Source organism: Myotis brandtii, unplaced genomic scaffold (assembly GCF_000412655.1).
Source record: "Myotis brandtii unplaced genomic scaffold, ASM41265v1 scaffold29, whole genome shotgun sequence".
In the NCBI taxonomy this organism is placed as follows: domain Eukaryota; kingdom Metazoa; phylum Chordata; class Mammalia; order Chiroptera; family Vespertilionidae; genus Myotis; species Myotis brandtii.
In genome coordinates, this window is record NW_005361075.1 from 1,262,558 (window position 1) to 1,274,586 (window position 12,029).

At 49.1% G+C, this 12,029-nt stretch overlaps 2 protein-coding genes across 4 annotated transcripts; both read right to left on the minus strand.

The window, feature by feature from the left end:
* Positions 1 to 288: 288 nt before the first annotated feature.
* Positions 289 to 7,786, minus strand: LOC102257816 (chromosome unknown open reading frame, human C12orf10). Of its 3 annotated transcripts, none has more exons than XM_005869183.2 (7): positions 7,392 to 7,786; positions 7,122 to 7,234; positions 3,003 to 3,162; positions 1,127 to 1,276; positions 928 to 1,038; positions 630 to 811; positions 289 to 509 (listed from the first exon to the last, which is right to left on the minus strand). In XM_005869183.2, the coding sequence occupies exons 1-7, from the start codon at positions 7,605 to 7,607 to the stop codon at positions 311 to 313; spliced, it is 1,131 nt and encodes a 376-aa protein (XP_005869245.1). In that variant the 5' UTR covers positions 7,608 to 7,786; the 3' UTR covers positions 289 to 310. The 3 variants fall into 3 exon arrangements, with proteins under 3 accessions (XP_005869245.1, XP_005869244.1, XP_005869246.1); XM_005869182.2 differs by having other exon boundaries at positions 928 to 1,050; XM_005869184.2 differs by lacking the exon at positions 928 to 1,038.
* An 82-nt stretch (positions 7,787 to 7,868) lies between these two features.
* PFDN5 (prefoldin subunit 5) lies at positions 7,869 to 11,525 on the minus strand. Its single transcript, XM_005869186.2, has 6 exons — positions 11,336 to 11,525; positions 11,046 to 11,148; positions 10,734 to 10,765; positions 9,747 to 9,821; positions 9,304 to 9,409; positions 7,869 to 8,054 (listed from the first exon to the last, which is right to left on the minus strand). The coding sequence occupies exons 1-6, from the start codon at positions 11,516 to 11,518 to the stop codon at positions 7,981 to 7,983; spliced, it is 573 nt and encodes a 190-aa protein (XP_005869248.2). The 5' UTR covers positions 11,519 to 11,525; the 3' UTR covers positions 7,869 to 7,980.
* Positions 11,526 to 12,029: the final 504 nt, after the last annotated feature.

Genomic DNA, 12,029 nt, shown 5'->3' on the forward strand with positions numbered 1-12,029 from the left:
TGAGACTCTTTGCAAGGGAATTGCATTGGGGTATAGTGAAGAAGAAAAAGGCATAGACTTTGGGTTAAGATTTTGGTTCTGTCGCTTTTAGCCACTTCTTATGAGTTTGTCAAGTTATTTAACCTTAGGAACTAGATGGTTTTCAAATGATTATGAAAGAAAAGCTGAGAAAATACCAAAAGTCCTGAAGGTCTAGCATAGGCTCTGGCATGTAATAGATGTTTCACTTTCCCCAAATTCCAGCAAGTTCCCAGGATGGTGCAGGTTGGTAATGTGGCAAAGACTTGGTCAGTATGAGATAGAAGAAATTTTATTGGATGAGGGGATGTGAGGGAGATATAAGTGCTGGGCGCTGGGCCAAGGTGGCACGGGCCATACTCAAGGCACCCTCTCGGGTGCGGTGCCCACCAATGAAGCCGCTGGCATGGACAAAGATGCAGCCAGGAATTCCACTGACCTGGTCCAGAGCCTCATCCCGAAGACCCCGCCATGACTCTGGCAGGGGCAGCCTACAAGTGAGCAGAAAGAGCAAGTTGGTGAGAGCAAATGGAGGCCTTGAGGAACTGAGAGGGGGAGCAGAACAGGCCAAGACTAGTGGACTCCTCTATAGGGCTGCAACAGGACCTCACCTGCTCTGGAATGAATGGAGCTCCTTGGGCACACACTGTACCCGCCACTGTCCAGCCTGGTCAGTGTAGATAACAAAGGCAATGGTTACTGGGGGTGACAGCCCAGATTCCAGGTGATAAAGATGCTCTTTCCAGGGGCAACCACCTTTTGCCAGTTCTATTATCTCCCCGCTTGGGTCTACCTGAAAGGGAAATGGGGCGTGGCTGGAAGGTTCAGGGTAGGAGGAGCCTCTGTTGACCAGCAGCCCACCAGTAGTCACTAATGCCTGAGCCACAATGCCTCCTCCCACGCCTGTACCTGTAATCGCTGGGTCAGGGCCTCTTCCACCAGGGCCCGGGCTGGCATCCAGCTGTGCTGGTAGAAGTCTAGTCTCTGCAGAAACTCCTCCCGCACCAGATCCATTGCACGCTTGAACCCAGCCTGGGAATCACAGCCACTCTCATTTCCTCCCCTGAGGTCTTACATGCCTCATTTTCTTCCCCTGGGCCCTCCTTACCTCAGTGTCTTGGTTGGGCTGGTTCCAGGTGGGATTGAGCCGGGCCACCCGGGCACTCAGTGTAGTGGTCAGCGCATATCGAGGCTCTCCCTCCCACTGGGAGATCCCATTGTCCACTGCATCCACCTCCTCCACGAAGTTCTCATACATCTAAGGCAGCAGCAGAAATGCTCTTATGGGTACCTACCACTTGCATGGTAAAGTTTTACAGGTTTCAAAGTTATGTGCATACTCTCTCTTATTTAATCTCAATGCAATGAGCCTGTGAGGATCTCCCAGCAACTGGATGAGGAAAGGGAATTGGGGTGTCCAGTAGCTTGCTTAAGGTCAGAGCCAATAGTGCTGGAATTTGGATCACCTGATTTCTAATCCAGTGCTCATTCTATCACAGGCCCTAGCTGAGGCAGCATGTGTGGGGAGGAGGCTGCTGACTCCTGAACAAAGATCTGGAGTTCCAGGAGGGGCCTGTGGGAGTGGATCCCTGTGGCTGAGGGAGGGTAAATCTCCAGGGGGGCTGAGGAGGCTACTCAGTGACCTGTCTAATGAGGCCCAGGAGGGCCTGGCCAAGCATATGAGTCAGTTGGGAGAGAACAGGTGCTGGACTAGACACAGCGCTGGGGTGTGGTCCCAGAGAAACCCACGGGCTGCATGGCAGCAGCAGCTGCTGCGTCTCCTGAGCCTTAAGAAATGGTAGGACAATGCTTCAAGAGTCTGGGGGCAGAAACGATATGGGATATCAGTGTTTAAGGCAAAACTGCCCTACAAAATAGGCTTACATGTCAACACGTGTGGTATGTAAAAAAAGTATTCTCAGGGAGAGCCAAAGAAGAAACTCCTATGCCCAGCACCTCTCAGTCTGGACCCCAACCTGATAATCAGTTAAAACTTGGGTGTAATTTAGTTCCATTGCTTAGAAACCCCTCAGCAGAAGGAAAAACTAGCCCAGGCAGTCTACAACTTTAGCATTCCAGTCTCCAATTTAACCATTCATATATTTTCTTACTTTTTTGGCTCATATTAATGCTGTGCCATAGGGGCAGGTAGGCTGAGTCAGAGAAGTGAACAGTCTGTCTGCAAAAAACAGAGCTGGCTGAATCTGAAGTTTGACTTGTGAACTTCACAGGAGTAGGGTCTAGTATAGCCGTGGGCAAACTACAGCCCGCGGGCGGGATCCGGCCCGTTTGAAATGAATAAAACTAAAAAAAAAAAAAAAAACCGAACCCTTTTATGTAATGATGTTTACTTTGAATTTATATTAGTGCACACAAACACTCCATCCATGCTTTTGTTCCGGCCCTCCGGTCCAGTTTAAGAACCCATTGTGGCCCTCGAGTCAAAAAGGTTTGCCCACCCCTGGTCTAGTAGGTGTCCTCGGAATCACTGATCCGACAGCACACCAGGGCCGCTAGCCCTGTTCCTTCCTCAACAGCAGGAATCTGCTGAACCGCTTTCAGGAGACGCTGGTGGAACCTGAAGGTATTTTCATAATCAGACCCTTCCCAACTCATGTGCCTCTAGTGAATTACAGTGGTGCCTGATAGGCTCCTCTCCCCTTCCAGGCAGCCAGAACCTGAGCCATATGCTTCCAAACGTCAGCAGCCTCCTCTATTGCCAAGTTGTTGAACAGTCATTTCTTATGTATGTCAGGTCAAGAAAAAGACTGGAAACTGCTTTATGGTTTTCAAAGCTCTTCTCCACATGTTACTTCTCACCACCACCGCATGCCCTTGTGAGAGGAGCCTGACTGAGGGAGACAGTAGTGGGCTGGCTATGGGCTGGAACCCTGATGTGAGGTCCCGTCCTAAGGGCTAGGTGAGTGCCACTCCCAACTGGCCTGGTGGAGATGCATGTGGGGCATCGGTCCTCAGGTCCCCACCTTGTCATAGAGGGTGCCCACCATGCTGTCCTCTTCGCTAGTGCCCAGCAACTGGGCCAGCAGCTTGTGCCCGAAGTGCAGATAGACGAGTCCCGCACTGCTCAGCTTGGTCTGCCATGGCTTCCCAGGGGACAGGGAGCTCATGGTCTCTGTGAAAGACCTGAGGAGCACAGGGAGGTGGGGCTGAGGCAGAGGTGCCCCAGTTAACCCTGTGTATGTGCATGTGGGGGCACAATGTGGGGTAGGGGGGCTGGGGAATACTGCAGGAGCTGGAAAGGGAGAGCCCAGCTGGAGAGGCTTTGGCTTTTCCTTCGGGGTCACACAGACCGCAGCTTAAAGTCTGTGCATGCATTCGACAATGGTAAACTCAATGCTTACAACGTGCCAGACTTTGTGCTTAGACATTGGGGATAAAAAAACAGACCATGTCCCTCTCTTCAAGTTTACCTGCTAATGGCAGACAGACACACAACCAACCAAGCGAATGCTGTAGCTATGTTATAAGCAAGAAGTGTGTGTGTGTGTGTGTGTGTGGGGGGGGGGGATTTAGAGAGCTTTCAGGTCATAACTGAGCAATGAATTTACGGGGTGTTCACCAGATAAAGGGTGAGGAAACATGTACATGGCTAAGAGGTCTCTTCATGGAATTGCAAGAAAGGAGCTTGGGTGTGAGAGGTGAGTGGTAAGAAAAGGTGGAAGGGCAAGCAGGGGCCACATCATGGTAGGGCTTGCATGCCATTCTTTGGAGTTTGGACTTCTATTTGTATGTAATGGGAGCCACTGAGAGACTCTAAGTAGTCAAGAGCATGTTAGAAAGAGCATTGTGCCAGCCAGCATGGAGAATAGATGCAAGATTACCTGCAGTGGTCCGGGTAAGTGAGGAAAGCAGGAATTTGAGTAGCAGTGGAACAGAGAATAGGGAAAAGTTATTAGGGAAGTAGAAACCATAGCTATAATTTGTAAATACTAATTAGAATCACCTAGGGAGCTCATTTTTTTTTGTTTTAATGATTTTTAAATACTGAGTAAATACAAAACATTTTAATAAAATACATATAAGGTATAGCCATGGTAAGTGTTGCTCAGTGGTTAGAGCCCTGACCCATGCACTGAAGGGTTGCAGGTTAGATTCCCAGTCAAGGGCACGTACCTGGGTTGCGGGTTCGCTCCCTGCCCTGGGTTGGAACATGTGTGGGAGGCAACCAGTCAGTATATCTCACATCAATGTTTCTCTCTTTCTCTCCCTCCCTTCCACTCTCTCTGAAAAGCAATGGAAAAAATATCCTCATGTGAGAATTAACAACAACAACAAAACAACAAAAAATGTTTTTTAAAAGTTTACAAAGCAGACAATGGTACATAGACTTGTGGTGTGGATTATTACTATTATTAACAATGTAGCCAGTGTGCTCAGTGGTTGAGCATCAACCCATGACCCAAGAGGTCTCTGGTTAGATTCCTGGTCAGGGCACATGCTCAGGTTGGGGGCTCGATCCCCACCCAGTAGGGGGCATGCAGAAAGTAGCTAATCAATGTTTCAGGCATCAATGTTTCTATCCATCTTCCTTCCTCTCTAAAAATTAATTAAAAAATCCCACACAGGTGAAGTTCAAAAAGAAGAAAAAATGCCCTGGCTGGTGTGTTAAGTGGTTTGAGTGTAGGCCTATGCACCAAAGGGTCACAGGTTCTATTCCTGGTCAAGGGGGTCAAAGGCAAATCCCTGGGTTGTAGGTGCGATCCCTGTGCCCCGAGGCAACCAATCAATGTTTCTCTTTCTCCCCCTCCCCCCTTCCACTCTCTTTGAAGATCAATGGAAAAAATATCCTCGGATGACAATTAACAAAAACAAACAAAAAACAAAATAAGTAAAACTAAATAAATTGATGATGGAAACAGACATATGTGCTAAACTATACACAAGGGTATGATGAACACAAAATTCAGGATACTGTTTACTTTTGAAGGAGGTGGGGGGATGGGATAGGGAAGAAGCACACAAGTATAGATTCAAAGGTAATGACGGTGTTCAAATTCTTGGGTTGGGAGATTAGTTCATGGGTGTTCACTTTATGTTTTATATTCCAGAAATGTTTTTTTTTTAAATATTTTTTTATTGATTTCAGAGAGGAAGGGAGAGGGAGATTGAAACATCAATGATGAGAGAATCATTGATTGGTTGCCTTCTGCATGCCCTCTAATGGGGATCAGCCTGCAACCCGGGCATGTGCCCTGACCAGGAATTGAACCCGGAACCCTTCAGTCCTCAGGCCGATGCTCTATCCACTGAGCCAAACTGGCTAGGGCCAGAAATGTTAAATACATTTTATATGTCAAATACTGCATAATTAAAAAAAAATTTTTTTAAATCCTCACACAAGGATAGTTTCCCATTGCTTTTTATTTTAAAAATATATTTTTATTGATTTCAGAGAGGCAGGGAGAGGGAGAGAGAGATAGAAACATCAATGATGAGAGAGAGTCACTGACTGGCCACCTCCTGTACACTCTCCACTGGAGATCGAGCCCACAACCTGGGCATGTGCCCTGACTGGGAATCAAACTGTGACCTCCTGGTTCATAGGTCGACACTCAACCACTCAGTCATGCTGCTGACTGGGCTATTTTTTATTTTTGTTTTATTTATTTTTAATATTTTTGTTGATTTCAGAGAGGAATGGAGAGAGAGAAATATCAATTATGAGAGAAACACTGATCCGCTGCTTCCTGCACAGCCCCCTACTGGGGATTGAGCCCGCAACCCCCCCCTTGACCGGAATCGAACCGAGGACCTTTCACTTTCAGTCCACAGGCCAACGCTCAATTCACTAAGCCAAACTGGTTAGGGCTTTCCATTGATTTTTAGAGAGAGTGGAAGAGAGAGGGAAAGACAGTGAGAAATATCAATGTGAGAGAAACACATTGATTGCCTCCTGCAGGAGCCCAGACCAGGGCTCGGGCGGGGGAGGAGCCTGCAACTGAGGTTTGTGCCCTTGACCAGAACTGAACAGGGGGCCTTCTGTCCACATGCTGACGCTCTATCCACTGAGCCAAACCAGCTAGGGCCTGCATAATGTTTTAAAGAAAGTATGTCAAATCATTAGAAAAAAGGAAGAGTCAATAATGTCAAGTCCCACCAAGAGGTGCGTTAAGGTGAGATTCTCAGCCAGTAACCTGAGCTGGTGTTGAAGTTATCGGTGACCTTTTCATGAGCATTTCCAGTGGAGAGAGACTGGGAGAGAACCAGCTGAATGAATGACATGATTTGGAAGGGATATGGAGCCAGGGTCGGCTCTTCTTTTGAAGAATGACAGTTTAGGCTGTAAATACTGGAGGGTTCCCTCCTAACATCATTTATGAATATGTACACTTAATCATAATCACTTTAAACAGTGTGGTGTACAAGAGAGAGCATTTTGTATCTACTAGTATTTCTATTTTCAAGATGGGAGATGCCTAAATAGAGTTGTAAGTTATTGGCAAAAAGTAGAAACTGGTGGGAAGTCCAAGAGGAGAAAGTAATAGATTGGAAAGGGGACAAACAGAAGGGAACAGTGCTGCACTGGAAGGAGGGAGCTGAGGATGTTTACGAGTGGGAAACAGGAGTTTGATGAGATAGGGGCTTGAGGAGAGGGGAAAAGGATTGGAATGAAGTAGAAGACCACACATATGTGAACTGTCACCAACCACCACAATCAGGTGGGCCCAACAGTGTGAAGTGGGGCAGCAAGGGCACATGAATGGGTTAGTCCCAGCTGGGGTATTAACTGGGGAGAAAACAGTACTGGTGGGAAAAAAGTGACAGCCAGAGAAGGAGGTGAGCTGGGAGGGGCCTGAGGACTGACTAGGAGCCAAGGGAGGTTTGGGCAGGTTAGACTCGGAGGTCCACGGCCAGGTAGGCAGGTGGAGAGCCAGAAGGATGGAAGGCCGCAGTGGCACGGGACTCGACACACCTGGGCAGGTTAGACTTGGAGGTCCACGGCCAGGTAGGCAGGGGGAGGGGGAGAGCCGGAAGGATGGAAGGCCGCAGTGGCACGGGACTCGACACAGACCCCTGCAGTGCATGGCTGAATTGGGGCACTGAATCAAGCTGAAGTGAAGAAAAGGTACCTGGGAACCCACCTCTGGTGATGGTCATATCGGTGTCTCTGAGGGTCGTACTCGCCACCCACATCTACCACGACGTCGCAAGAAGCCAGTTTTTCGGGGTCCCGGGTCCGCACAATCTCTGCATCCTGTAGGGGGCACCGGGGGTGAGGAGCTGCCAGGAGTCGCGCGGGTAGGGTTAATGCTAGGTTTCAGGGGGGTCGGAAGGGTAGGAGGGGGGCTCGGGCCGCCCCAGGTACCACAGGGACCCAGGTAAGGCACGCGGGCGGCCCAGGCGCACCGTACCTGGTACTCCGGCAGGAGGCGCAGCAATGCGCACGCCAGGGCTTCATCGCAGTGGAAGGTGCCGTTGTGCGTTCCTATTCGGGGCGGTGCCATGAGGCCGCGGCGGGGTCGTTTGGAGGGCTGCACGCTCTCCAGGCTGTGCATGCGGTGCCGGACACGAAGGGGTGGCGGCGGCAACAACAAAGGTAGGAGTCCCCGAAGGAAGCGGCAGCCCATACAGCTTCTCCCGTGCGAAGGCGGGAGCGCCGAGCCGGAAAAGGAAGTGCCCGCGCAGCCCCACTTCCGTCTGTCAGCCTTTCCCACGGCCCCAGGCCCCGCCCAGCGGGGCCGCTACACCGCTAAGGCCTTCCCGCTCCTCTGGGGGTCAGACGGAGCCTCCAAGATAAGCCCTGCATCAGGCTCTGGGAGGGGCACACTCTCGACCCCTCCCCTCCCATCTCTTCACCAGTCCCGTACTGATGCAAGAATAGACCAACATTCTGCCCAGCTGGAACATTTATTGGCATTAAACACAAAACCCTTCTCTCCCCACCACAAAGTCCCAGGCCCTTGAAGTAGGGTCCCTCTGCCTGGTTTCTGAAACAGGATCTCAGGCCTTGGCAGCCTGAGTTGCCCCCAGGGCTGTGAGCTGCTGAATCTTCTGGCTCATCATCTCCATGACAGCTGTGGGGGGAAAAAACAGTCAGACCCTGGTCAGGAGCTGAAGGGAAGAACCCAGAGTTAAGAGAAAGTGACAGGGAAATTTAAGGAGTGGCAGACACCAACTATAGTTGATAAAACTTAACACAGTGATCCACTACCGCAAAATTTGGAATCTACAATGTATCAGTAAATATGACAACCATTGGGATATAAAAATGAACAACATACAATATTGAGTCAGACATAACCAAAAATTATAACGTGAAAATATTTTTGCCTTTATTTTTTTAATGTGTGGTTTTATTTTTTATATATGTTTTTATTGATTTCAGAGGGAGGGAAGGAGAGATAGAAACATACATGATGAGAGAGACCCACTGACTGCTTCCTGCACACCCACTACCAGGGATGGAGACCTCCTGGTTCATAGGTCGATGCTCAACTACTGAGTAAATAGCAGGGCTATTTTTACCTTTAGAATAGTGATTCTCAATCCTGTGTTACATAATCACCTGGGGCATTTTTACGAGACCCATGCCTTACCATTTGACTACCATCACCTGGGCTCTGGGGCATTAAAAAAAAATACCGAACCCTGGAATCCTTGCCCACCCCTAGCCCCCACCACTACCCAGCTTGATTTACTAGTAGTTTGTTTGGAGGGGGCAACAGGCTTTCTTTCTTTCTTTTTTTAAACATTTTTATTGATTTCAGAGAGGAAGGGAGAGGGAGAGAGAGACAGAAACGTCAATGAGAATCACTGATTGGCCGCCTCCTGCATGCCCCACACTGGGGATCAAGTCCGCAACCTGGGCATGTGCCCTGCCTGGCAACTGAACCCTGATCTCCTGGTTCATAGGTCAGTGCTTAATCACTGAGCCGGCTGGTGTAGCTCAGTGGTTGAGCATTGACCCAGGCTTTCTTTTCAAACTCCCTTGGTGATTCTAATGTATAGCCAGGGCTGCAATTGCTAGTACTTAGTTAGGGCTATTTCTTTCCTGTGTGTTCATTTGCATGTATCTTTTCCCCCATTCAATCCCCATTAAGAACACAGACATGATTTCTTTCCTCTAAATTTCTCAAACACCCAACCCAGGAATCTACAAATAGTGGGTATGTAATATACTGAATCTAGAGAATAACACAAGACACAAAAGAGAAAGACATGGTTTTAATCCAGCAAAGGGGACATCCCCATGGTTCACACTGCAATCCATGTTCTTTATCATGGAGGTACAAAGGATGAAGAGGTGCCTCAGGCCAAGCTTACCCTGTTTCATGACATGCTTCTCTTGAAGGGCTGGCTGGATTTTCTCCATTTGCTTGGTGAGAAAGTCTATTTTCCTCTTGAAGAAGTCCTTGGCATCCTCAGCTGTCTAAAAGGTCAGAGGTGAATGAGGGGCTAAGAGGACTGGCCAGTGTTTCAGTGGTTAGAGCATCGGCCTGCACAATGGAGGGTCACAGGTTCAATTCCCGGTCAAGGGCATGTACCTGTGTTGCAGGTTCGATCCCCTGCCCCAGTTGGGGTGTGTGGGGAGGTACCCAATCGATGTGTTCTCTCACATCAATGCTCCTCTCTCTCACTCACCCCCTCCTACTCCCTAAAAAAAAAAAAAAAAAAAAAAAAAGAGGACACCCCATGCTGTCTCTAAATCCTCCCCTAAACTTCCTTTCCTTGCTCAGAGGGGCATGTACGTGGTTCCTTCCACTCACCTTCTCTACATAGTAGCCAGTTCCCACATCGATGAGCACGTGTTCTACGTCATGCAGCTTCCCCGGGACATACATCTGAGAAGCAACAATTAAGGGAAAACTAGCCCAGCATGAGCCATGATTCCTTGTCAGCCGAAGACCCTCTTTTCTAAACAGCTACAAGGCGCAGGGACTGAATAATCTGGGGGCTTTAGAATTATACCTGTACACTCCTCCACATGTGGAGACAGAGAAGTTGGTTCCTTATGGAGAAAATGACAGACACACACTGAGACACTGTCTGCCCTGAAGCCATCGCCCACCCTTTAAGCAGTTAGGCCCTCCAGAAAGACTAGATACAACATGTTCTTAGGGCTGTAGAAAGTGAAAGTGGGAAGCCAGCCCCGCTGGCTTCCCCTCAACACCCCAACCATGAGCTAGCTAACTCCTGATGGATTTAATGTTCGTTATTTAGGTAACCCCTGGTACACGATTATTTCAGTGTTCTTCTCTCAGCCTGTCAGTTCTCAGACGACAGTTTACAGGTGTCCTGTTGTCATAACTTGATCATTCAAGTAAAACACTCAACAGGGAGACACAACCCAGGTTTCGTAGTAACCACAGTTTAGGAATAAGAGCCACAATTAAACTGAAATTGAGAATTAATAAACAGAGTCAACCCCCTTGTTTCTATATCCTATTCTTCTATTGCTTATGTGTTCTAAGTTATTAGTAAAAGTGTAAACCACGTTTTATCTTTATATTAGATCATATATTCAAACAAAAAAGGGAAACAGTCACACCTCAATTACATATACTCTTCGGTGCTTACAAGACAATAGCTAGATGTTGGCCCCAGGATACAGATAGGAGAGCTAGGCAGTGTGAAGAGCTCTCAGAATCATGGGGCCCTTTGGAGTCATCAAAAATACCCCCACCCTTTTTGGAGAGGGAGGGAGGGGTACAGGAGAGAAGAGGAGGGCTGGATGGTTCCTCTGGAAAGGATACAGAACTCGTCAGTGGGACAAGTAATTCTTTCCCTGTGAAAGCAATTAAGACAAACATCTGGGGAACGTTGTCCGCTGCAACGTTAAGACGTTAAAGGGCCCAGCGCAGAGAGCATGAGAAGAACGGCAACGGGGCAACAGGAGCACTGTCCTGTCCATTTCAATTCTAGGTGGGCAACATGCAAAAGGCTCACGAGAGGTACAGAATGAGGAACGGATCGTTCTCTCGTCTCCGGTAAGGAAGTCTGGTTTAGGAGGCGGGACCAGAAGCCGCGCACCACATCCCCCTGCTGCCTCCGCGCTCACCCCATACCCTCATTGCTCTTGTTCAGCACGTTCAGACAGTCCTTGGCTTCCACGTACTTGGTCTGCACCACCTTGAGCTGGGCAATGGACGTGGACAAGAACTCCACTTCCTACAGGGCGCAAGAAAGAGAGTCAGTGTGGGGCTGGAGGGAGAGGAGCACCGCCCGAGAAGGGGCGAGGGTTTCGCAGGGGAAGGGAAGCCTCCCAAACAGCGGGGGAGTGGAGAGGGGGCGAGGGCGTTGGCGTGGGCAGAAGGGATGTGAGGCGGGAAGGGGTGTCTCTGGGGCCCGTCCCCACCTGGTCCAGCTGGTTCTTGAGCATTTCCAGCTGCGGAAGATTCAGCTCGGTGATGTTCACCGACTGCGCCATGTTGGGAAGGAGGATTAGGACTGAAAAAGCTGAGAGCGGCTTCCCGAGCGACGCTCTAGCCGTCCTCTGCGCATCTCGATGGCTGCCAGGAGGCCTCGCTGCCCCGGACATCTCTATGGTCCTCCGCCTGGGGCGGGGCGCCACTGAGTCACGCCTCCTAGTAAAGGCAGCGGCGCGTGCCTTTCATAAAACAAACCACGTCTAGCGTAGTAAAGTTGTAGCGGACACGACTGCTGCTTCCAGGAGCTTAAAAATCTTTAAAATAGTGAGGCCATAACTATAACATTACAAAGCAATGTATGCGACTCCACGTGTGTGGTATAGACCTAGTGACCGATTAGCCAGGAAGCCTGAGAAGTTCTCTGGTGGAGGGGGTGGGGGGATAGCATTGGGAAAGTGGTGCTTTGGAAAAATTAAGCAGAAGAGAGTCTGGTGGTAGAGAGGACAGTGAGGAGGCACGTTGTCAACCAAGTACAGCCCACGTTTGTTTATTATTTTAATATATTTTTATTTATTTCAGAAAGAGAGGGAGAGACAGAAACATCAATGATGACAAAAATCATCAATCTCTCCTGCACAACCCCTATGGGAAAGAGCCCACAACCTGGGCATGTGCCCTGAC

Excerpts from the sequence above, each read along its gene's own strand:
- PFDN5 (XM_005869186.2), bottom strand. The coding sequence starts at position 11,518 with ATGTCCGGGGCAGCGAGGCCTCCTGGCAGCCATCGAGATGCGCAGAGG. Across the intron at positions 9,410-9,746 it reads CTGGCTACTATGTAGAGAAG|ACAGCTGAGGATGCCAAGGA; the intron begins GTGAGTGGAAGG and ends CTGACCTTTTAG. Across the intron at positions 8,055-9,303 it reads GAAGCATGTCATGAAACAGG|CTGTCATGGAGATGATGAGC; the intron begins GTAAGCTTGGCC and ends TTCCCCCCACAG.
- LOC102257816 (XM_005869182.2), bottom strand. The coding sequence starts at position 7,607 with ATGGGCTGCCGCTTCCTTCGGGGACTCCTACCTTTGTTGTTGCCGCCG. Across the intron at positions 1,277-3,002 it reads TGGGCACCCTCTATGACAAG|ATGTATGAGAACTTCGTGGA; the intron begins GTGGGGACCTGA and ends CTGCTGCCTTAG. Across the intron at positions 812-927 it reads CCCTGACCCAGCGATTACAG|GTAGACCCAAGCGGGGAGAT; the intron begins GTACAGGCGTGG and ends TTTCCCTTTCAG.